General features: G+C 40.8%; 1 protein-coding gene across 7 annotated transcripts in view; it reads left to right on the forward strand.

Moving 5' to 3' along the window:
* Positions 1-324: 324 nt before the first annotated feature.
* Positions 325-24,702, forward strand: part of LCOR (ligand dependent nuclear receptor corepressor) — a 90,027-nt gene continuing 65,649 nt past the window's right edge. For 2 of the 7 annotated variants that reach the window (XM_077182981.1, XM_054637626.2), the window contains exon 1: positions 325-473. In XM_077182981.1, coding sequence (XP_077039096.1) covers positions 377-473 — 97 coding nt within the window. In that variant the 5' untranslated portion in view covers positions 325-376. Of the gene's footprint in view, positions 474-17,261; positions 17,355-24,702 lie in introns of all 7 variants that reach the window. The other 5 variants (XM_077182987.1, XM_077182988.1, XM_077182984.1 and 2 more) reach the window with 5 other exon arrangements.

A 24,702-nucleotide genomic window follows, 5' to 3' on the forward strand; every position in this document is an offset into this window, starting at 1 on the left:
TGAACCCTCACAGTCCCCTCAGGACACGGTGACCCCTCACGGGTGGCATGTCCCCTCAGGACACAGTGTCCCCTCAGGACACGGTGACCCCTCACGGGTGGCATGTCCCCTCAGGACACAATGACCTCTCAGAGCACGCTGACCCCTCAGGGCGTTCCCGCTCCCTCACGAAAGGCTCCGGGGTTGCATAGCGCCCCCTAGCGCACGGGTGCGGCGCGGCCGCACGTGCGAGCCGCTGGGGGACGGGCGGCGCATGCGCGGGGCGGGGAGAGCGCCGAGCGCGAGTGGGCGTGCCAGAGCGCGGCGCGCGCGGCCCTCCCTCCCTCCCCCCCGCCCCGCCGGCCGCCACCGCCCCCGCCCCGCCCCCGCCCAGAAGATGGCGAGCCCGTGCGGGCGGCAGCAGTGCTCCATCCAGAGGCGCGGCGTCCGCCACCAGCTCGATTCGTGGCGACACAAGCTCATTCACTGTGTAGGTGAGGGACGGCGGCGCGGCGGGGAGGCCCGGCCGGGCCCCGCGGCGGCGGGAGGCTCCGCCGGAGCGGGGGCCGTGAGGCGAGCGGCGCCGCGGCCTGCGGGCCCGCCCCGCTCCCCCTCCCCGTCTGCCGCCGTGAGGCGCCGCGCCGGGCCGGGCCCCGCCCTGCGCCGAAGGGGGGGAGCCGGGAGGGGGTCCTGCCCTGCCCTTTTGTGCGGCCCCTGTCAGCGCCGCGCCCGCTCCTCCCCGCTCGGCACGGCCCGGCCCGGCCGCGGCCCCTTCAAACTTGTTTACGGCGGGGCCGCGCCCGGCGGCGCGGAGCGGCCCGCCTGTCACTGCCCGGGGGCGAGCCGCGGCCGGCCCGCCTGCCCCCGGCCCGGCGAGGCGGGAGGGAGCGAGGCCGCGGAACCGGCGGGAGGATCGGCGGGGGAGGCGGAAAGTTGTGGATCGCGGTGCCGGATTGACGCCGTGAATCCGGAGCGGGGCCGCGGGGTTAAAAGGATGTGTGATTGCTTTTCTGTTCTCCCTCCACCTCCTTTTTTTCCCCCTCTTCCTCTTTGCGCGTTTCTTGTTGAGTAGGCTCCCTGCAATCGAATGTTTGGGGTTTTGAAAAGGAAGTCCCTTTCATCTCGAGTAACTTTTTCCATTCAAAATACAGATTTTGCCCTCTTATCTTTCGCTGCTTAGAAATTGAAACCTTTTCAGTGGGACCCAACATTCACGTAAATGTCAGCTCTAGGCCAGTAATTCAGTGTCTCCAAAGAAAAAAGGTTTGAGAACAGTAGACTGTGAACTTGCAGAGTAATCGTAAAAACCCCTGTCTAGAGCATTGGTATGTTTCATCTTGTTTGGCCTTCTGTTTCTAATTGAGCACAAATCCTCGTTTTATTTTTAAATATGCAAATATGGCCATAATCTGCCAGTGACTGCTCAGCATAGGTAATCTGTAATAACAGTCACAGATTCACTTTAGTTCCTTGTGTGCAGAGTTAAACCTCTTATTGTCAGTTAGCTCAGCATCCCAATTCATTATCAGGGATTTGAAACACCATTTTTGGTTACACCAGGATGTGTAACTGCTGTGTATATTTTTGGCTTCATCTAGATGTTTAAATTTCTGTAATACAGAAAATACCGTGTGCTCTAGATGCTTGTTAACTTCAGATTAATTCAAGCAATTAATTTGTTTTATATATGAAGCAACTGAAGGGCAATATGTTACTGAGAAACTCCTACTACATGAAACTGTTGGGTTTTCTTTCCAACGAATAATTGATATTTCTAAATTCAGTTTGTGGGATTTTATTTTGATTCTATCTCTGGTACATTTTATTCCACAGCTGCTTGAACCAGATTTATTTTACTTCTATCTCTTTTTCTCAATTCCTCTTACCTCAAGCTGCTGGGGTTCAGCTGTTCTGGTCCTTTCTAAACTCTCTATTTGCAGCATGTCATCTTATCTTCCTCTCAGTCCCTGCTGCTCTAGCACTGGGTCCAGTGGAGCTGTCCTATTGCTCAGAGTTTAACATAGCTGTGAGGAGTAAATTTGGAAGGAAGAAAAAATCCAAAGAAGACAGTTTCAAAGCTGCTGTTGAAGATATTGTGTTGGGGTGAAATGCAAGAATTGTCTCTATTCATTGTGCTGCTCTTTGGGAAAATCCTGGGTAGAAAGAGAAGTTTATGTCTACAGACTCAAGGAAAACACTACGTTATTGAAGTTCTTAGCAACCCTAAGTGCTAAATCTTAAAACAAACACCCCACCTCCACCCCCATTAATACACACCCTGTTCCATTTCCCTAAAGCCATTTAAACTGCCAGCTTCTGGTGAAGTTGCTTCCTCCCCTCATCTCTTGCATATCTCTTCCTCATACCTAAATTTGATACGTTTTCTTCTTCCAAAAGATTTCTCTCTCTGAAAGTCCCTCTGTGTGTTTAACAAAGGGTACTGAGAAAGCTTTTAAGCACAGAATTGAATGGGGTTTTTTGGAGGTAAAGTACAAAACCATTTTAAAAAAATAAAGTCCAAAGTGTAACAGTGCTCTGTGACTTTTATCTTGATGGCAGTATGTCGTAAATAGTTTCAGCTTCAAATTGATCAGTTTTATGAGGTTTCAGGACCTGCCTCGTTCCTACTATGAATCTTGCATAAATTGTTGGGTCATGTAAATGTGTTGTTACCTTTTTTGTTTTCATATTTTTATAAAATTATAAAGGATTTATTGCACTTGCCCACAATCTCCAGCTGAAATTATGTTGTGATCATAACCCCTTGCTCTAAATATATACCTCTGTCATCTTTTTAAGTGAACTTTGACAATATTCCGTGAGATTTGGAAGTAGACTGTTAAATGATGTAGTCTTCTGTTTTACCTTGGCTGTTTGTAGAAGTCTTCGAGAATTTTTCCCTGTAATAAACACTCTACTTTCCAGTATTTATGCATCAGGATGTGAAAATTTTTCTTGTAGTAATCAGACATACTCATTCATATTTAGTTCTGAAAATAAATGAGGTGTGTGGGATTTTCTGTGTTAACATCATTCCCTGAAAAGTCATTCTAATACCACACCATGTGGCATTCAGAAAAAATATACCTGTGGTTTGAACTAGTGCATTTGGCAATAAATATGGCTTAAGTAATTCACTTTCCCCTCTTGTTTCTTGCTTCTGCAGTTGTCTGCTCCTTTGGACTGTGGGTTCATGACAATTTGTCAAACTAAGCTTGTGCTCTTAAGGGAGCAAAACCACAGAGGGACAGACAGACCACCTGCCCACAAGGAGCCAATTCAGGGGAGCTGTCCTAGCAGAAAACATCTTTTGGAGGGAGTAGAATAATTTTGTGCTGGTCTAGCTCCCTGAACTGCTGGCAGTTTAAGCAAATACCAGCACTAGCACGAGGAAGAGGGTGAGAATGCAAAGCTGGTGGAAAAGAGTGGCAGCAAGGCAGCAGAGATACAGATAAACTTGAACTGTCATAGAGTTGCATCCTTGGTTGTCCCAGTGTGGCCTTTTGTGGGAGATAGCTCAGGGAACTGATCTGGCTGAAACCTTCCTTCATTGTCATGCATTTCATCCCCTTTCTGTGAGGAGGGAGATGGTGAGGCTGGTGGAGCTCACGTAGGTCTGTGAGCAGTTCTGTTGATCAGTGATGAAATTGAGGGAGCAGCGTGCCGTGGCCTGGAGGTGAAGGAAGTGTGGAGAAGGGGTGTCCAAGCTCTCTTAGCAGGGAGTTGTAATGGGACTGTGAACCACAGAGCAGGGATAGCTGGGACTGGTGCACAGATCATGGTGCCCTGGTAGCACTTTGTAGGGACAGTCTGCCAGATCACAACTATTTGATGCTGCCATTTGTGTTCTCTGTACCTGTCTTGAGTGTTAGCGTCTTTTTCAGTGGTCAAAAGCAGATACCTAGACATAAAGGCATGTGGTGATTTTAATTTACTTTTCCTTCTCCCAGTCTCTAATCATCTTGTGTTCAGGCACTTGCTGAATTTGAAACGGTTGATGGGATTGAATCTGCTAAGGAATGGGGAGTTTGAGGAATGAAATAACGCAGAGATCTCTGAAACCCTCCTGACACCTTTTACACAGGCAGTTAATAGCATGGCAGTGCTGCGTGATCACCGGAGTAGCATGAGGTGATCGCATGCATTTCTTCTAGCTGGTGATGCTTGGCCCTTTGTTAAATATTAGCTGTACTCTTGGAGAGTCTCTGACTGAATTATGCTCTGTGTTGGGGGTGTGGGGGCAGGGAGAGAATGGTTCACTACCCTTCAGAGGTGATCCTAGTTTTGGGAGCAAAATGAGGATTTCAAGGGAAAACCTGTAACATTCTCATCAGATTTCCAGTCATCTTGAGCTCTGCCAGTGTTTCATTGAGATGCTGCTTAGCTGTTAAAGTTATTGCTGCTGATTAAATACTGCAACTTAAGTACCTGATCTCTTTCTGTTTAGTTCATGTATGATGGTGGTCTTCTGTGACCTTGGATACTTAGGATTAAAGTGTAGATTCTGAGGAAGAAGTATGATACATCAGGAAGTGTTAGAATACAATAATAATCAAGAGAAGGTGTATAGCAGTTGAATAATTCTGAAATCTTTATTACTTTCCTTATCTTGATTATGGCTCCTGTATAGCTCCAGCCTGTGTGTGATATGAATTAGCTGCTGCTTCCAAACAGTTAGCTGTGTTACCTTGTTTTGGAAGTAGGCTCGAGTCTTCAAGTGTTTAATGTGGTTCTAGTTCAAAGGTCAGATTGTATTTCTTTGTTCCAAAATGAGAAAGCTTATTATAGCTGTGGTGTTGATGAAAAATAATAATAAAAAGCAAGTTAAAGTTTAAATGTAGGGCTGTTCTATACTGGTGTTTGTTTTAGATACACCCCCAGCCTTGTCCTCAGCAAACGTGAGTGGTACTGTTTGCCTTATCTCAACCTGCTTGCAACGTAGCTGCAGATTGTGGCTTCTTTTATTAATATTAATCCATTGTACAGCAATTTTACAATTTAGTAGCTGAAGGGTTGTTCAAGAAAATCTGTTCTATGCTCCAACATTTCTGCTTGTTGGCAGTATGAGTAGAGGGAAGGAGAATTAACCTTTTATTACAAAGTTATGCCAGGAAGAGATTGAGGCAACTATCATTTAAAAATGAAAATCTTTTGTTGGAAGGAGTAAAATTCACAGTGTGATTTTTAGTTTTACTTTAAATGTGCATGGAAGGATGGTATGTATCTGAAGAACAGTAGAAGTTGAACTGCAGGGGATGAATCTTGATCAGTTTAAAATTCAAATTCTTTGAATTCACTACAAATCACTCTGGATTTGCCCTTGTTTCCTTGCTTGCACATGAAAAATAACTTCTCTTCTTTCAGGGATGATGTCAACCAATCAAAAGCATACTCGAAGAAATTATTGATAATCACTTTGAGTTATACCATCTTGAGATATTCTTCTGATGCCTGCGACGTGAAATTTCACACTAGGCCTAATAATTGGGGTTTCTTTCACATTTCAACAAAAACATATTTTAATTTGTGTGAGGTAATAGCAATGATTGCAAGGTGGGATATTTCCTTCTCGGGATATGTTCCTGTTTGTCCTGCAGGAAGTATAGGCATTTGAACTTTTTAAATAAGAAATAATGACATTCAGAATTCATCTGGTCTAATAAAACTTCCAGAATTAATTGTGGTAATCCATTCCATGCATGTAGAAAATAGTAAAAATCCACCTAGATAAAATCTATTTAGCATTTATGTTGAGATGTATATATTACAGATTTACAGCTTTGTGGTACAGTACCATTTTAAAAGAGTACCTGAAGGACTGTTCCAAAATTTTAAGCCATTTCTTGACAGTTTGTGCTGTATGTTGATGATAGTCCAAATGCTGTTATGTATAGAAGTCCAGTTACTGCACTTTAATGAATAATGGGTGATAAAAAAAATCCCAATTTCTGTACTCCATTCTAAATCCTCATTGCATGGTGCTTTAGTGACTCCACAGTCTGCCATCTTAGGCTATCGTACATCCAGGCAAGTACTGTCATGTGTCCTTGCAGGGTTTTGGGGGTTTGCTTGTTTTTGTTTGCTTTGTTTTTGTCTGAGAACTTATGTTCTTTCACTGCTATTGTAAAATCACAATGAGAATACTTCCTAGAAGTATTAGTCAGTTTAGGCAAGGTTTGAGGAAAAACAAGCATTTAATAGGGTTAAAGAAAATTAGCCCTGTCTTACAGGTTGGGGCAGAGCAAACACTACTGCAGTATTTTACAGGAGACTTTCCAATCCTCTTCCTCACCCTTCTATGTATACATATTTTCACTCTTAAGAGGATGAGGCTTTGGTTCTCAAAGTTTGCTGGGATGGATATTTATAACTCTCTGAGAAATACCAAGCTTTTGGGATTTTCTGAGAGCAGGGTTGGATGGGATGGGCTGAGCCAATTTAGGGTCTGCCTCTGGCTAAGAGGGGCATTAGTGCTTATTTTTACTAAACTGACAGAAATCTGCAAAACCAGCTCATCTTCTGGCGATGTGCAGTAACCTGAGTCATCCTAGGTGGGAATGAGATGATCAGGAGAGCTCATCTGAAACACTCGATGGGGTCACATCTGTGGGGGGAAGGGAAGTGGATAGAACAGTCTATTCCAAAGACACAGAGTCTTCTAGTTTGTGTCTTGTTTCTTGTAACCATGCTACAGACTGTGGTTATGTTTGACAGTAGTGCTGTCTAAACTGGCTTAAATAGTCCCCTCTGTTCAAGCACAAAACTATGTGTAGCAGCTGGGTGAATCAGTTCCCTGACTAGACCTGACTGGAAAACATTTTTTTTTTTTTTTTTTGGCTATAACATCTGCAGAGGAAGAAGAGGCACAGAGAGTGAGGAATTGGTGAGGAGTTGAGACTATTCAACTGGTATTGTCACACATGCAGAAATACATCTTTCACTGAGTAGGTGTTAGTTTTTGTGTGCTTCATGTTCATTGCAGAAGTAGGAAGACTGAGGCAATCTCCCTCTTCATGCTCTCTCCCTGATAATGAACTGTGGGCTTTGCTTTCCTAACCAGTTTCTCTTTAATAAAGTTGCAGCTTTATACCTCCTCTCCTTGTATCTCTGCAGGCCTCTGGGGTTTCTCATTTCTTTCTGATAAATCTGTATGGCCATTTTGGGAAATGAGAGCTTCAGCTTCTTTCTTTTTCTCTTGAAGAATGCCTTACTGTTATTTCTCTGGATATCTTTAAATCATTTACCTTTTTCCTCAGATTTAGTTCACCTTGTATGTTGTCTGTAGTATCACATGCTCTTTATGGTGAATTGACAAAAAATTGAACTCTCAAAGCTAAGTAGGAGATTTGAGTTACACATCAATGCTGCTGACACATGAAAGATGAAATAGAGGTTATGGTTTTGCAACATTTCTGCAGGACACCAGTTCCTCTATGGTAAAATTGCTACTAGATGATGTCTCCATCTGTTTTTTTCCACTGTTCTTACAGAGAAGAGAAAGGATGGTACTCCTCTTGCATTTTCTAGGAGGGGTGGCAAAGTGGCTGCACAGGGAAGACTTGCAAGAGGACAAAGGATGTTCCTTATGCCCTGAGGACCATGATATTTTATGGGAGGGAGTAGAGGGGGAGAAAAGAGGACTTGACAAGAGCCTAGTATTCATTAACAAAGGAAGCTTTCAGAAGCTGAATCCAGCAGCGTGGAAAGACATCAGAGGCCACCAGACAATCTTAACTCTTGAGCTGAGTTTACTAATGAAAACTTTCCTGGTTGTCTTTGATTGCTTTTTGCATACACCTATAGTACAGGTATTTCAGTGTGTAACTGGAGAGGTGAGTCCATCTGATGTCCTTTGCCCTCTGCTACTGCAGGGGTGGTGGTCATTTTGAAAATGGATTAACTGCCAGAATAGGAAGAGGAACAGGTAGTCAAGAGTCAGAGTTCTTAATTTCTTTTTTTGTTGGTTGCCCTAACAAAAGGATGTGAAAGCTTCAGCTCACAGCCTGTAGTTCCCTGCTCTTATAATACTTCAAGGCAGGTTCTTAGTGCTGAGGCTCCTGTGCTTGTCGTGGTGTCTGTAATGAGTCTGTAGCAATGTGCTGTTTGGCTCCCTTTGCTGCTGTGTTTGTGTGACAGGAGGCAGCTTGCTGCGTTACCTATGTAGCAAACTTCTGAATTCAGCCTGTGGCCTTGCAAGGACAGGATAGTCCTGCAGCTGTTACACTCTCCACAGAGATTCAAGTACACTAAGCTCTTTGGTGGTCTGCTTGTGCTTAATGTGCTGAGTAACTTGCAGGTCAGTTTTGAAACTTTATCGCAGATTAGTCAGAATAAAATAGAGTTCTGTGCTTGTGCACTTCAGATGGAGAATCTTGTGATCAGTTGAGTTCTCTCAGCCTGTGCCTTGTGTCCTTTAGTCTTAGGCTTCTGGAGAAATATTTTTATATATTTGAATTGAGAAAATGGATTTACTTTGGTTTTAACAGCAACCTGGCTTACTTCTTGTCTCCTTTGGGAGTTATTTGGTCCTCAGTGTGAACAAGTTGAAGATAAGCTAGTGTTACAGAAGACCCTTGTCTGAAGTTTGGTCATCTCCTGGGTTAAGGGCTGTCATTGTGACAAAAATGATGAGAGCTGCTGTCTAGGTGATGCTTTATCATGGCTTTAAGATGTGTTTCTGAGAACATGCATAAAGAAAATTTTAGCAGAAGTGGATGCTTAACTTCCATTTCATTCTGCAAAAGTAAGAGAATAGGAAAGCATGGAGGTAATTTCTTTTTCTGATCTAAACAAACTTAAAAGCAATCTTCTTGAAGCAGTGATTCCATATACATCCTTCAGAATAGGAGGAGCATTGCTACTTATCCCTAGCTTTCTCTCCTATTTTAAAGTCATTAGTGAAACTTAAGTTTATATGATACCAAAATCTCTCTTCTGGGGTTTCTCTCAAGGGTCTTACTTTTATCTTATGAAGAAAAAAAAATCTTGACAGTGCTCACTTCCAAATGAGCAGTGAAAAAACTTTTCTTAAAAAAAAACTACTGCACTTTCTTGTCAGTGATCATTTCTTGATCTAATTGTCCTCTTTGGAAGTAAGAGGAGTGTTCCTTGCTGGTTTAAAATGTCCTTTGGAAAAGTTGTGCTCTTATTCAACTAGAAATTGAAAGTTTCAGTTACCTTAGTGGTTATTCTTTATCTGCATGCTGTACCTTACTATCTTTCAAAATATTACAAGATTAGGAGAAGGATGAAGACATGTGAGGGAGCATATTGCAGAATGTGTTGTGTAAGACAAGTGCACTGAGTCTTTGTCAAAACGAAGTGTCAAAGTCTCTTGGAGGGGGAAAAAGTAGTTTTTTCCCTGAAATATTTCCCATGGATGTTTAGTTTATTCTAACTTATACTTCATGGCAAAATTGTATCAAGTATAACACTAAATTTGGTATTTCTGGTTAAATGCCTAACTACTGCCCACACATTTCTCTTGGTTTTTTTATACTTTTCTGTCATTCTTGTCAGTCCCATGCATTCATTCAAATAAGAAAAACGTAATCATCTGTAACTGTATGGTAAGATGCTATGAGAACCTAGTTTTTGTATCTTACAGGAGTATTTTTGGAAACTCCTCACAAAATCTAGTGCCTTGGTCTTGCCTCTGCAGGGTTCCTTGAGTGATGTACAGTCATTTGGGAAATGAATGGCTTTAGTGCTCAGTTGGCATAGGCCATGCAAAGGTCCATTTTGCATATGATCTTTTGAATTCAGCAGGGATGCTGCATTTATTTCTTGAGCAAGCCTAAACCATTGAGAGAACTGTGTTTTGCCAGAGCTCTCTTAAAAACAGTGTTTTTCAATCTGAAGTTGGCAAGAAGCAACTGTGGAAAAACAAGGCTACTGCCAATAGTTTAAATTGTGTGGCATTTTATGCTTTTCAGGATTCCACAACTTGAAAATTACTGCTCTAAATGATTTGTAAATGAGGGCTATTTTTCCTTTCCAAAGTGGCTGTAGGTGTTAAGGAGTATGAGCTGATACTTAGTGATCCATTAGATTAGGACTGATTTTTATCTTTCCTTCCTCTTCTCATACTTTGCTATTTAAAAGTATATTTTATCCAGAAATGGGTATCATGGTGGATACTAAGTCTGGAAAACTTCATTTTGAAAGCTGACTTCTGAAAAAAGGTCAGAGTGGTGTTAAGTAGGTCTGTTTACAGAACTGCACTCTGTGAATGTAGAGCTTCTGTACTCTCCCTTCCAAGAATCTTGCTATGAAGGCCAAACTCCTGCTAGTTTGTGTTAGATCTAAAGATTTCATTGCATTCCTCCCTTACACGGTTGTGAAAGAACTTTAAATATGCAGGCTTGAGCGTAAACTGATGTAGTCTCCATGCAGTGCATTGGCAGATGCCCTGAACCAGCAAGTAAACCACCTTTCAGGTCTCAGGAGGACATGGATTTATTTATTTTAATGACTAGAAGGCATTTGAAGTATGGGATGGACGCTAAGCTGTTTGCTAATCCTTTGGTGCACTGCTGTTCTGGGTATCAGAACCCAAATAGTCTCCATCCTGGCCACTGTCCACCTGACTCTTTTTTGGTAGAACCATAGCTGAGGTCACAGTTTGAGCATGCTAAAAGTACAAAATTGGATAGAGTTCAGAGGTTACTCTGCTCAACAAGTTACTCAGTTTTAAAACAGATTAAAATTTGACTTTGTAAGTTAAAGATGCTGCAGAACTGTAGTCAACTTTGCCATGGAGGCTGCACTCCTTTCCTATGACAGATTGGTTCTTGTTCTTAAATCATCTGTTTGCCTGTGACTAATCCTGAATTTGTATCTTTCTGCTGCTTGTACTTTGAAGTGAATTCTGTGCTCCAAATAAGAACAGCAGACAGGGCTTTACATTTTTTCAGCTCCTTGTAGCCCAGGGACTGCTCCTGGCCCTAGGATAGGAAATGCCTTACACAGCTTGGTATATAATGGGAGGTGCTTGAGGGGAAGGCAAGAAGTCGATCACAGCTGCTTTGGTCTATACTTACTGGCATGGTGATGAACTTTAGCACCTAAATGCGCTTGTGATGACACCTCACAAACTTCAGAAAGTAAGCAGTTATTTTTGGAAACTTTTTTCCCCTCAGGACTAAAACTACTAAACCTACTTAAAAAAAAGTCTATGCAAAAGCACTTTTTCCCAAGAAATCGACACCTTCTGCTTATCGTGTTTGTGGGCATTTCAGCATCCCAACCCTATATCCCTCTTGATGTTCCTTCTTGTCTTTCTAGTGTTTGAAAGTTGGAGGGCTTTCCATTGTTGTAAGCAAGAAGAATAGCTATTTCCTATTCAGCTAGAGGAAAGAGATAAGCAATCCTTGATCCCATCTTTAAGGCAGATGGATCTTTGCTCTCAGCATGCCATGATGCTGCCTGGGGGGGTCTTCATGATTGTGCTGGTAAGCAGCAAACAGAGCTAATTTCTGAGTTGGTTTCTACTAGGAGACTTGAAGGGTTAAGAGTGCTGAATTTATTGTGCAGTTTTAAGATTCTGTTGGTGGTGTCAAAAATTTCTTTAATAAATAAATAAATCATGCTCTGAGCACTGGTTTGCTGCCCCATAGTTTTGCTGGTGTAGCTCTGTTTGGTCTGTTTTTAAGCTGGGTTGTGAAGTCAAGGTTTAATAAGCCTTGACTGTAATGAGAAGTCACAGGCTAGTGTGAAGAGAGGCTGTGGGACCTTAGCTGTGAGTGGGCCAGAACGAGAGCCATGGATGTGGGTGTGTGGAGGAATCCCTGTCAGGGATGTCCTTGCCTCTGAGCTGGGAGCCGTCTGTTCTCAGTGGCAGTGAAAGGACACCAGTGCCTGCAGGAGCACCTTGTGGTTATGTGTGACAAGTGAGGCTCTCCTGAGGACTAATGCCTGCTTTCTGTCAGCGTGGCAGCCAGAGTGTAAATGTGCTTTGGCTGAAGTGCAGTAACTGCCTCACCCTCTGCTGTCAGTCCACACGCATGTAGGGCTGGGGTCTAGAGCAGCTTGAGTCTGCTGGTCTTAGGAAATTGATCTCTTGCTTCAGATGACCTCACAGAAGGTCATAAGCTTACTCTTGTTTTCAAAATGACATGTAAAATCCTTGTCTGTGGGCTTTCAAACTCCTTGGTAAGGCATTGTTTAACTCAGGTGGCTTCTCCCTGCTAGTTCCTTTTGAGGGGAGGTAGAGATGAAAATTAACTACCAGGACATCATAGCCTTGAAATATCCCAAGAGTTTTTCTTCTTGGAACCAGTGAAGGAAAATGAGTATATCTTCAAAACTAGGTCTCTTGAAAATCCAGATTTAGCATAAATGAGGATGCTTCACAAAGAACGCTTTTAGAAAAGGAGATAATGAGCTTTAATAGCTGTGTAAAGACTAAACTCTTCCAAATACATCTTAAAGCATTTTTGGGGCATGGTCAAAATATTTCCCACTTCAGAGGAAAAAAGAGTTTCAGGTAACTAACTACCTGATCTTCCCATCAAAGAGAAAAGTGTATTTATTTGAAGCCTTTGCTTATTAAAGTTCTAATGTGAAACTTGAGGGGGCAGTGTTCGGGGAGGCACTGGTGGGAGAAGGCAGCCGGGTTCTGGTGGGTTTGTTTTGGTTTTTTGTTTGTTTGTTTGGGGTTTTTTATTTTGTTTGGGTTTGGTTTTGGTTTTGTTGTTTTAAGCTTAAAAAGTCAAGTGGAAGTCACCATTAAAAAGCTATTCTAAAAAACATGCTATTTTCAGTTAAGTGTTAGGATGGCATAGGGATGTGCTTAGATAGGTTCTCTGAATCTTTTTGTAAAGGAAATTAACAGAAAATGGTCCTCAAGAATATCTAATAAAATTACCGTTGGCTTTTGAGCCATGAGTTATTCTTTGTCCACAATTAAGTTAAACATTATGCTGTTTTTTAAACTGTCTTGCATGACATTAAGCAAGTTTCTAGATGGTCAGATTTCTGAAAAGGCATGAAATTGCTCTCTTTGCAATATTACTGTTTTGGTGAAAAATATTGAAATGTATTGATTACAGTTTATATACCCTAAAAGTGATGTTCAGTGTTTGTAGAAGATGCTATAGGAAACATTAAGTAGACTTTTTCCTTTTTAAAATAAAGGAGAGGTTATGCTAGAGCAACTGTAATAAAGCATTTCACCCTGTTTTTGAAGAAACTGCAAGTCCAAATTTCGAACCTTGCCAAACTGCAGCTTAGTGTTACATTTAGAGTAGGTACAGGTTTGGGCAGTAACTCCTACCATAATTCCTGAGAAATCACAATTGTATGTCTTTTAACCTAAATGAGCAGTATGGGAGAGTACAGTTGTTTAATGCTGACCAGTTTATAAGATTATTCAGGAAAGATTTTGGTTCCACCACAGGTAAACAGAATACGTATCCAAGGGATGCACAGCAGTAAAAGTGAATTTCCATATAAAAACACAGTTCATGGTTGCACAGCAGTTTTTACTCTCACATAGATTTAAAATGCTGCAGGAGAAGAGTGATCATACCACCCCCTTTGTGCCACTGCCCTCACTTTGTGTAAATGCATGCTGGGTTGGATCAGGAAACTGATCCCTGAACCATCTTGTCGTGTTACTGTGCAAATGCGAGATGAGTGAGCATCTGGGGGGGTGGGGAGGATGAGTGGGATCAGCTCTTTCAGTGGAGAGGTGGATTTATCACGGATTAAAGTGCCAGGTGATCAGTAATCATAGCTTCAAAACATTGAAACATGCTGCAGTATGAACTTCCCTGGTACAGTAGCCTTCAGTTTACAGTGATCTGTCTTCTACTGACTTGGGATAAGTGAATTGTGGAATTTTGTGTTTTCTTACTCTGCTTCTCATAGTTAACAATTTTTGCACAGTATATTTTGCAGTCATATTTTGCATACACATGCATTTTAGTGCTCTTTAATTTTTATCACCCTCCTTTAATGCACTTGAGTCAGGCAAGCCTCATTTTACTCCTGATGCTGCCTTATTAGTCAACGTGCCTTAAGTTGCAGTAAGTCTTGAGTAGATAAAGATCTTTATCCAATATGTTTGTTTTTCATAAAATTAACAGGAAGTTACAGAGAAACTGATGCTGCAATGGGGACATTAGGACTAGTTAGCAAAAAATGATTTTCAGGGATGAAACCAGCTGAATCTATCTTTATATCCCCCAGTAGTCATTCTCATAGGTATTTCCTTGCTCTGGTTCCTTTGACATAATGGTGGTCTAAATTCTCCTTTTGAACTAGAGTCAACACATTTTTGAATGTTGGCCTAAAGGAAGGGATTCTCTTTACTTTGTTGGGTAATCTGTGTTTTTGGGCTTTAACAAAATGACATCTCTGCTGGGGTACCTTACACCTTAGGTTTGTGTTGCCAAGTGGGAAGATGGGCCAGTGCTGCAACAGCTTGTTTGGGATCAGTGTTCTCCCAAAGAGCAGGGGCAGTGGGTTTCTAACCTCTTGAACCTCCTGGACCTCAACCCCTCATTACACCAGACTTCAGAGCATTCTTGGTCTAGTACAGTATCTTCCATTTCCAGTGAAAACAGTCCCTACTACAGAGGGATGCATAGGTTTGGACTGGACTTTTTATGTGATCAGCCAGTCAGAATGCATATTCAGCACAACTGCTGGTTTTTAGAGATTTTGTGTTAAGACATGGTTTACAACTGTCATAGGGCTTGCTTCCAAACCAGAGTCATTAGGGAGAAAAAGCAGGTAGAGCTAAGGGCAGTTAGCACTTGTGCTGAGTTCATCTGAGGTTGATCAGCCAGCATCTCCTGATGGCTGACCAAGGAGTGTGCCAGGGCTGTGTCAGACCAGCTCTGCGTTCTCGAGAGAGAGCTGGAGTAAGAACCACTCCCTGATAACACCTGTCTGCTCATTCAGCAGTGGGTCCCATTGCCTTCCCTAAGGGCTCTGGGATCTGTGTGCTGGCCTCTCCTACAGGAGCGTGGGTCTGTCCTGCTCCTCTGTGTCTCACCTGTTCTCTGCAGCACACTGTGCCAAAACCTATGCACCATGGAATATTGTTGACTCTATCTCCTTTCTGTTTTAATAGGCTTTGATTTTCCAGCATCTTTACTGTAACATGCATCTCTCATGGTTTTCATTTGCAAGGAGTCCAGTGCAGTTACACACCTGACAAACTGGAGTAATTGCATGCTGTTCTTTAACAGACTTTTAAGCAGCAGCTATGCTTCTCCTTCTGAAAAGAGGTTTTTTGTGATGTGCTGGCTATGCTTTTCATGATGGCATTGGTTAAGTCATCTCCTTGTATTGCCACTTACACTTTTGCCCTTATTGGAATTGGGATTCTGGGCTAGGTAAACCTTTGTCTTAACCCTGAACACCCGTTCTCATATAAGGTGAACTTATAGAAGTTACTGCTTAAAAAAAAAGAGAGAAGTGAGGGGTGTGTGTGCAAAATCACTTATCCTTTCTGCAGTCTCATGAACTTCTAGCAGTGTAACTGATGCAGTGTAGGAGTAGGAATGAGTGATGGAGTAGAGAAGGAAAGGGCTGCAAAACCTGCTGTTGCTACTGCTCCAGAGACTGCTTTGAATCTGTAAGGTGATTTTGGACTTGGCCTCTATGAATCTTGCCTCATGCTAGCACCGATCTTTTAAAAGGGGCAAAAGATTACAGAGATACTTTGCTAGTGTCCTCTGGTGCAAAATCAGAGATTAATTTTTGTTATGTCTGAAGCCATGCATCTTCCTGAAATACACTGAGTTCTTCAATGAGATTATGGGATTCTTGGTTCTGTACTGTCTTTATAGTTTGAATTAATTTAATACCCATGCTGTGTTTCATGTGCCTTTGGCTTGAGGGATACCTGGCAACATGTTGTTTAAATCTCCATTGAAATATGCAGGGCTAACCAGTTTCTGTCAAAGATGAGGCAGACTGGTAGGAGCTGTTTTGTTCTTGCCATCACACCACAAGCAGCAGCTGATGATGTGCACAGGATGACTTTTTTCAGAAATCACATAGCTTTGCAGTCGTCAAGAAGGAAAACCTTCAGTCTCCTATTTGCTTATGATGATGGGATGCATAAACTGGAGCATAAGTCTCTATGCTGGAGCTTCTCCTAATGTTCAGCAACATGATAGGCAGAAAGATGGCTTCTGGTAAAATGTTGAACCTGTTGGTTTGGGATTTTGGTTTTTTATTTTGTTTTGGTTTTTTCTTTTTTTGTCTGTGGACTGCCATGGGTACAAACCATCTACATGGTTGCCTCATGGAACCCTTGTTACCGAGGAAAACAAATTCTGTCAAATTAGCCTATTTTGTTAATTTGCGAATGAATCAGAAAAAATGGTTCCTAGTTTGTGTCTAGAAATATTTCTTAGAAACAAAGACTTGACAATCCTTGGAGATGTATGCTGGTTACTGTAACTTTTACATTTGCATTTGTCTGCCCTGGGTGAGGAGTCTCTTGTAGTCTTTCTGAAGGCAGAGTCCATGCTTTCCTCCTGTTATCTTTGCTATTAAAGCTGGATAGTGCTGACATCTGCCTTGATGGATGAGTGGATGTCATTCTTGGGAAAAGTAAATTTAAGGCAAAAAGTAAATGGTGAAGGATTTTTTTTTTAATTCTTCTTTCTTTTTAGTAGTTGAACTAGCAGTTTTGGTTTATTTTCTCAAGGACCACAGGAATAAATCTGAACAATGCAAGGTTGAGTTGCACCTGTAAAAGTGGATTCGTTTTCTTAGCTTCCTCCTGTTCTGCACAAAGCCACAAGCAGCAGAAGTACTGGAAGAGCCTGCTGCGTAGGCTTATGCTAACCGTATGTTAACTTTGCTTAAAAAAAATTAAACCCTACCTCCTGCAGAACTTGATTTGCCATTGAGAAGAGCTTTCCACTTGCTAGGCATGAAGGGGAATTTTTCAGTCCCTGGCAATTGTGCAGAGAGATGGCTATTGTTATTGGCTCAAAGACTGTAGAAAGAACTTTAATTTCCCTGCTCTGTTTGGTGCCTCTGCAACTCCAGACTGTCTTTCAATGCACATATTTAGCTGACTGTCCACTGTTGCTGCTTCTAGGTTCCTTTCATTTTATGTTTTATTCCACTATCCTTGTGGTTCTTCTACATTAAGTGTTTGGAGTTATTTTTCATGAGGTGTTTTTGTTTCCAAAGTAATTTTATTTTTTCTCTGGGTCATTTATGTACTTGTCTTCACTAATGTTTGCAACATCTCCGAACATAGTATCCTCTGTGAATTTAACTAACGTGCTGTTTACCCTTTCTTCCAGATCCAGTTTCTGATCCTACTTCCACATTTGGGAGTATGCAAGGGACAAACACAACTCTTTGCGTAGCTTGACTGGATATCCCAAGACTAGGATGTTAGTATATTTAAACATTTTTTTTGCATTAAAATGTTGCCAGTATCTTAATTGCACATAGACTATTATTTCTTAAATGTAATTAACTTTATTGGCATTATGCATATTCAGAAGCTTGCTGGTAAAAACATTCTGCAGTCTGACTAGTGCTTATTGGTGACTTTAAAATGGGTGCAGGAGTAAAAAGAATTTCAGGGTTGCTTTTTAAATGAGCTTATTTAGTGTTACAGCTTTAACACTCATTCTTGAAAGTGTTGGCTCTTTGTGTAATAAGATTAACTACAGGTTAATCCATGAACATACAAAATCTTTAGACTATGTTCAAGATAGTTATGAAAGACCGTTTCAGACTTATGAATGCATGAAGAGAGATTTTTAAATACCTGAAATAGTCAAATATCTATAGAAATACTTGCATCAAATAAGCGTTAACAAAACCCAAAATTGCACACTGAAGTCTTCTTTGATTCCCTGCATCGTAGGTCATATTATTATTCTGGGACTCATAAGGAGCCAGTTGTCTGAAAGAGTAAACCCTATGCTAAACTATTTTTGCAGATTTGATAATGCAGTTTCCTTAAAAATATGTTTTGTTATCATATCACTACTGCAAAATGAGGTATTGCATGTTTTCTGTTGTGCAAGTAATTGCTTGGAAGTAATTAGCAATTCAAAGACAAAGTCAGCATTAAAATATGTGCTGTTTTGAAAAATGTTGGGTTTTTGACTCGGCTACTCTTGGTGGAGTGTTCCATGTGTTCAACTACTACTGTATTTAATTGAATTACTTATTGAACACTAGGCAAGCAAGTATTTAAGATACTGAAGTCACTAGGATACTGAATACAGGGTTCATTGTGGAGCTGTGGATTTTGCAGGTTCCTTTCCAGCCTTAGTTTTCCAGTGTGCTTCTGTTCTTTTCCTCCTGTAAATGAAAGGAACCTTCTCTTCATGAGATTTGAATTTCTTTTGTTAAAACTGCTGCTGACCTTCTTGCCTGTGATTTTACAGTGATTAGGTATAGTTTCTCTGCTTGGATTTTAATTGATACTGTTCAGCTTTGTACATGGGTGACAAATCCAGTAAAATTGCAATTCTTCTTTAGCTTGGCTACTTTGGCAAAAGAAGAACTGGTGCAAGTTGTTCTGCAACACTTGTTCTAGTATCCCACTGCATTTTGTTTTAGTGTCTGATTTCCTTCACTCATACCTCTGGTACTATTGCTGTGGTTTTATAGAAAAGTGTGTTATGGTCACCACAATGTGTTCTAGATGTCTAATATTCCTTGAACTTGGAAATATTTCTGGTATGAAAGATAACTTTTTTTTAAAGTTGGGTATATTTGAAATCATTTCCATAGTACTTAAGATATGAAATTGACAGTAGGGGGGAGCAGGGCATTCACATGAAGTAGTTATTAATGCTTCTTGCACACGCAGTCATCAGTAATTTACTGTTCCCTCTTTATGCTATACTTTGTTCATTATGTGTGCATGATAGTCTTTTTTAGAAAAGAGAGAAACTTATGTATGAGGAATTCTGTAGGGGAAAAAAAATTACCTTAGGGGAAGATATTTACAAAGTGTCATAGACATCAACAAACTGAATAGTTGTTAGTGCTACTGTAGATTTTTAATCCCTTAGGATCAGATTATTAGGGTGTAGCCTGCACAAGCTCAGTTTGCATCAAATTTCTTTGCTGTTTATATGGCTATACTGCTGGCAGTTCCTAGCTGTGGATTAGGAAATCCATTTCTGAGATTTTGCTCTGAAAGAACAATTAAGAAGTTACAAAAAGAGCTGCTTTGATTACAAGTGGACAGTGATACTGATCTTAAAAGCTGAATCTTCTAGCAAAGCAGCACTCAAAATTGGGAAGGGTTTCTATTGTTTCTTCTTGTAAAAGTTGTACCAGATACTTCAGTTTCTGGTGAATCTAGCAATACAGCAGAGTGGGCAAGCTTGAGAAGATTTGTGTATAGGTTACCTGAAAAATTTAATCCTGATTTGGAACAAAAGACTAACTTCTGATTTGGAAGGCTGAGTGCTCTCCCAGTGTTTCTTCACTTAGCATGAAAGAATTGGTTTCAGATCTTTTGATCATCCTAGTGATGATAGTGACTTCATTCTTTGAAAAGATCTGAGGGAGGTTTAGCAGGTTTACTAAAACCTTTTTACTGAGACACTAACTGTAAAATTAGAGCAAGACTGGCTGTTGTAGAAGTCTTATCTTCAGATGTTTTGTCTTTGTAACAGTTTGATGTTCTTGACTAGAAACTTGTAATTTTTTTTACTGTTAGCATATCCTGAGATTCTGCTGCAACACAGTGACATTGAGAAACTTAGTGTGCATGAAGAATGGGACTGCTGTCTTCTCTCAAGTTCAGATCACAAATGATGCTTTGAAGCAAAGAACTTCAACTAGATTGAAAACAAATGTATGAGGGTATAGGGTGGCCTCAACCAAAGTACAGTGGATAAACATTTGACTAAAGAAGGCCAATAATATATGCTATATTTCAGGAATTCCAGAAGGTCTGGAATAAATGAGATGGAGAAATCAGCAGTGTCAAAAAGCTGCACATAGCAGCTTGGTTTGAGGAAGACTAAAGATGATGATAGGAACTGAAATTACTATGTATATAACTCAGTTAAATGCATTATAAGCTGTTAAATATGCCATTAGACACCAATTCCACTGTAGCTATCAGAAAAGGTACTTGGGAATAACTTTGAAATCCTGAATGGCCATCATGAAATCTGTGTTCTCTATCATGTTACTTTTGCATCAACCAAATTCCAAGGGATCCTTTCTGGCTATGATCTTTGCTTCTGATCCATTATTTATTTCAGATATCTGTCTTTAATCTGAATAAGGGAAGGCAGTCTGAGAGAGCGAAAAACTAAGTTGGAGACAGATCTTGATTTCTGCAGTGTTGTCTAAGATGTCCCTCCCTGGTCCTGCCATTTGTTCTTGCTGGCGTAACTGGACTAGGCCAGGAAATTGCTCCAATCTAGAAAAAAGGCAAGCAAAAATGATGATTTTTTAAAATCTTTTATATGTTCTTACATAGTAATTGATATTGCCAGTCAAAAATGTGATTAGAAGTGCTGATGGTTAAGCAGTCTGAGCTCAGCTTACAGAATTGGTGATGTGTGTCTGAGGCTAAAGGGTTAGTAAGACTCCAAGAATTGCGACCTCAAATGATAGTAGACATTATGTGACATCAAAAGTGAGAGAGAGATTTATCAGTCACTTGCTCTTTGGGAAAATTTCACTAAACTCCAAAGGTCAGGCTTTTTTTACAGCTATTTACTGTGAGTTTCTGGCATCTGAGTGGAGTTATTTTTTTAGAAAAGGTTTACTGGTCCTCATCTACACTGAGTAATGTTCCATCACATCTGGCAATTTCAGTTCTCGCAGTTAATTTCAGCACCAAATTGTTTTTCTGCTGTAATATTTTGTTACAAAGTCGTCAGCAGCTGTGCTGATGCTTTTCTGTTTCCAGAGGAACATCAGGGCTTGCAGCTTCTTTAGTGCATAGGCAGAACCCGAGGTGTGACTGAAGGATAGCTTAAGAATATTTCTGTTAGTATTTGGTTCTGTTGACACAAGAATAACAACAGTAATACAGCTGTATCTTCCTTGCTGTATGCAAGGGCAGTCATGTGCTTACTTTGTACCTTTGTGTTCTCAATACTACTGCTGTGCAAACAGCCATAAAGCTGGAGAGGATTTTTAGGCTTAGTTTTGCTTCCTTTGGGTTTGCACCTTGTGCTGTAGACTCATGGAATAATGCCTCTCTTGATGTAAATTTGCAAGTGTGACTTCAGTGATGACAATTAGTCACTATAACCTGCCCTGTAGCTGGTGTGAATTCTGTGTCTTTCAGTGTTAAGATGCTCCTCTGTGTGTGTTGATTTGTTTTCAGGGTTTTTGTTTAAGGTATATAACTTGTGACTCCGTGCCCTGCTTTCATTTACCCTTTCATTTTTGTGTAGCTGCCTGTATCACCTTCTGATTTCGTATAGATCATCCTTCCTATTGAGGCAGAAATGAGCTGTCCATCTGACAAGGCTAAGGATACTTTTCTAGCATTTCTGGAAAGCCTTCTCAAAACATCACATGTGCTTCGTATTCACTGTAGTCATGATTCAGCTTTCTTTCCAGGATGTAGAGCTTTCTTTGCTTTTGTTAGCTTCTTAATCAGAATTTAGATACTCACTGGTGTGGTGAAATAATCACTTGACTTAATAGTGTTGTATCTTTGTATACCATAAGATTTTTCAGGATGCTGAGAGCTAGATGGAGTCAAGGTGTACTGTTCATTGAGGCAATTATGTAATGGCTTATTAAGGAGGTTTATTTTTCACCAGACAGACTTACAATCACAAAAAACAGAGTAAAAATGCTCTTGGCGATTTTTACCTTACAGGTAAACTCAGTATATTCACTTCTCAACTCAGAAATGTTCAATTGTTTTCATGGGTCTGTTCATTGAAGGTCATCAGATGTTCAATGATTGGTGATGTAATTATGTTTAGTTTCCTAAAGAGAATCATATTTTCATTCCCATTTGCTGATTACTTGAATAGATCTGAAAAATCTCTGTAGAGATGGTGAAAGGGATATCTACAACTTGAGAGCTGAAGGAAAAGAATAATGTATTGAGTTAATTCAGTAATGAATCATGGTATAAATGACCTCTTGTGGTAAAGAAGATGAAACTGAGTCACACTGCAGGAGTTTTCTAGATCACAGGTGTGGTTTGGTAGATGCTTTTTCTACTGGCAGTTCTTGTTTAAGTGGATTCAGCAGCTTGTACCTACCATTTCTGGGCTGATTTTTAGCTTTGAATTATTTCAATTAATGTGGTTTCAGTAGGTGACTATGTTGCAGACAGGGAACAATGTCAGGCAAGACTGGATTGCTGAGGGAGGCTGCCCTCTTCAAACAGGACAGTTGTGGAGTATGAAATATAGCTCATATCTCAGCCAGGTAGCTCATCCTCTAATGCTTCTGCACTGTGCCAATATCTCTTGAGGTTGGGGTGCAAGCCACTGGTGTCCTGTGCTTCCACGCAGACAGCTTCTGTGGGAGAGGGAGGGTTCTTCTGTGCTTTAGGCTGACTTGGACCTCTGCTGTACCTGCTTGTGGCAAGTTGTTCCTCATAGCACCCCTGGCCTGGTCTGTGACACGAGCATTACTGTGGCCATGAAATAAAGTAGAGCAGAGAATTGATGCTGCTGGAAATCCTATCTTTTCTGTGGGAGGCATTTTCCAGGCAGATCAATTTCATCTACTGCAAGGCAATTCTTAAGTTTGTGCTTTAGGAGCATGGCACATGGGGATAAATAGTGGTAGTTCATGAATGCCACCTTACCTTTGCTTGGGAGTAAAGCATTAACAGATTGTCTCCAATGGGAAAAAAGTTTCAAGGTTTTTATTTTGCTGCAATAAGTAATGCAATACGGTTAAAAAAAAATAGCCTCAAGTTTGAGACATGTTTGGGTCTCTGTATTTTGGTCCATGCTGATTTGTGCTAGTGTGCATCCTCATTCTTGAGCTATTTGACTTTTTTAATCTGTAAACTTCCTAGCTAGTTCTTGCAGTTTCTTATCAGTGAAAGTTCTACCTGGTTGCCTGCTGGAACTCCATACCTGGAGGTTGAACAAATAAGAGCACTGTCTTTGAACTGAGATACTGAAAAGCAAATTCCACTTCAGTTTTTATTTTTAAAATTCATATGTTTGGATTTTACTTTATTTAAGTTCTTAAAAAAAAAAAATTAGATCCTCTTCTACCATTAAGTAAAACCTATATTTTTTTAAGGATGCATAGAAAGTTGGTAGTTACTGAAACTCCTCTGTTGTAATTCTTTGTCATTTTGTGCTGTCTGCGTTTTCTGGTTTATTTTCTAAGGTAATAAAATGCAAGTATTTACGTGAGAAGATTCCACTTAGGTCCTGCATTAGTGGTGACTGACTGTGAAGGAAACCAGATAGTCATACAATAAATCTCCTGATTTTGAGTTAAATGTAAACCAGAAACCCACAACCCCTGACTTGAACAACTAGCCAGATTAGTGGTGCAGTATCTATAAATTTGAGGATCCTTTCACCCTGCAAATCCATATGAAGATTGCAACTCAGCCTGCCAGAACAATTGATGTATCTTGAGGGGATCTTGAGACAGCCATTGCAATATCCTTAGCTTTTCTTGTATTCTGCTTCTGAGACTTTTGATTGGAAATAAGAAGTTTGCATGCCTTTGTGTAATTCTCTTCTTGATATCAGATCGCTCACACAAAAATACTCCTCGTGGGAGGGAAGCAGGAGATGATCCATATTTTGCTATACTCTGCACTCAGGCAACAAGCTTTATAACTTGTCACTTCTGGTTTTTTGGGGTTGAATTTTCAGTTGTAATCAGTGAGATAGCCTGCCAGTTAGAGCGCTAACATTGGATGGAAAGACTCCTGTTTCCATTTCTTGTACTGTGACACAAGCTGGTAACTTGCTTTGCTTCTCTCCTCTTCCTTGTAGAGCAGAGAGATCTCCCCTGTTCTAGGGTGTTTGGCAAGACACTTTTCTGCTGTGAAGGCAAGTGCACTGCAGCTCTGTAGTTCTGATATGTAGCTGTTATGCTGTCATATTTAGCTCATTAAATTTTAAATGCCTTGCTGTGAGTTTGGGATTGCATCAGAGAAAATGTTCTTAGACTTAGTTCTCAGAGGAAAAGGAATAGCTTGGTTGAGAGGGATGTTTGGGGAGCAGAGTGAGGATGGTCTGCTGCAGCTTTTTTATAAAAATTACAAACTAGTTGTGGAATTTTAATTAAGTCCTGCAGGATTGATGGTCAGTCAGAAGCACTTCTATCAACAGTTCTTGTAGTTTTTTGCTGCTTTTTTGATTTCTCAGCTTACTGCTGCAGTAAATTACTGTAAGAGTGACGTAGTGGCTGCAGAACATGCACCTTGTTCACTTCTTGATTGCTTCAAATGAAGCTTGTCTACTGGAGATGCTCTTCTACAGTGAACAAAGCACTACTCTAAGGCCAAAATTCTTATTCTCTTGAGCTCCAAGTTCCTGTTTAGGGACCTCAGCACATGTTATTGAACGGAAGGTATTCTGGTGCAAAAAGCTACAGAAGAGCTGTGTGTTGCTATACAGAACTTGGGTATATCTGTTCTTTAAAGCAGTACCTGTCTTAACATCCATAGTTCTTTTCTTTTCTATGCATGTGTCTATATTGCTCTTAAAGAACCAGGTTGATATTTAAGATCCTCATAATCCTCTGGAGCAGGAATGTCTGCAGTAAGTCCCTGAACAGTGCAGTTTCATTAAC

Source organism: Agelaius phoeniceus, chromosome 9 (assembly GCF_051311805.1).
Source record: "Agelaius phoeniceus isolate bAgePho1 chromosome 9, bAgePho1.hap1, whole genome shotgun sequence".
Classification (NCBI taxonomy): domain Eukaryota; kingdom Metazoa; phylum Chordata; class Aves; order Passeriformes; family Icteridae; genus Agelaius; species Agelaius phoeniceus.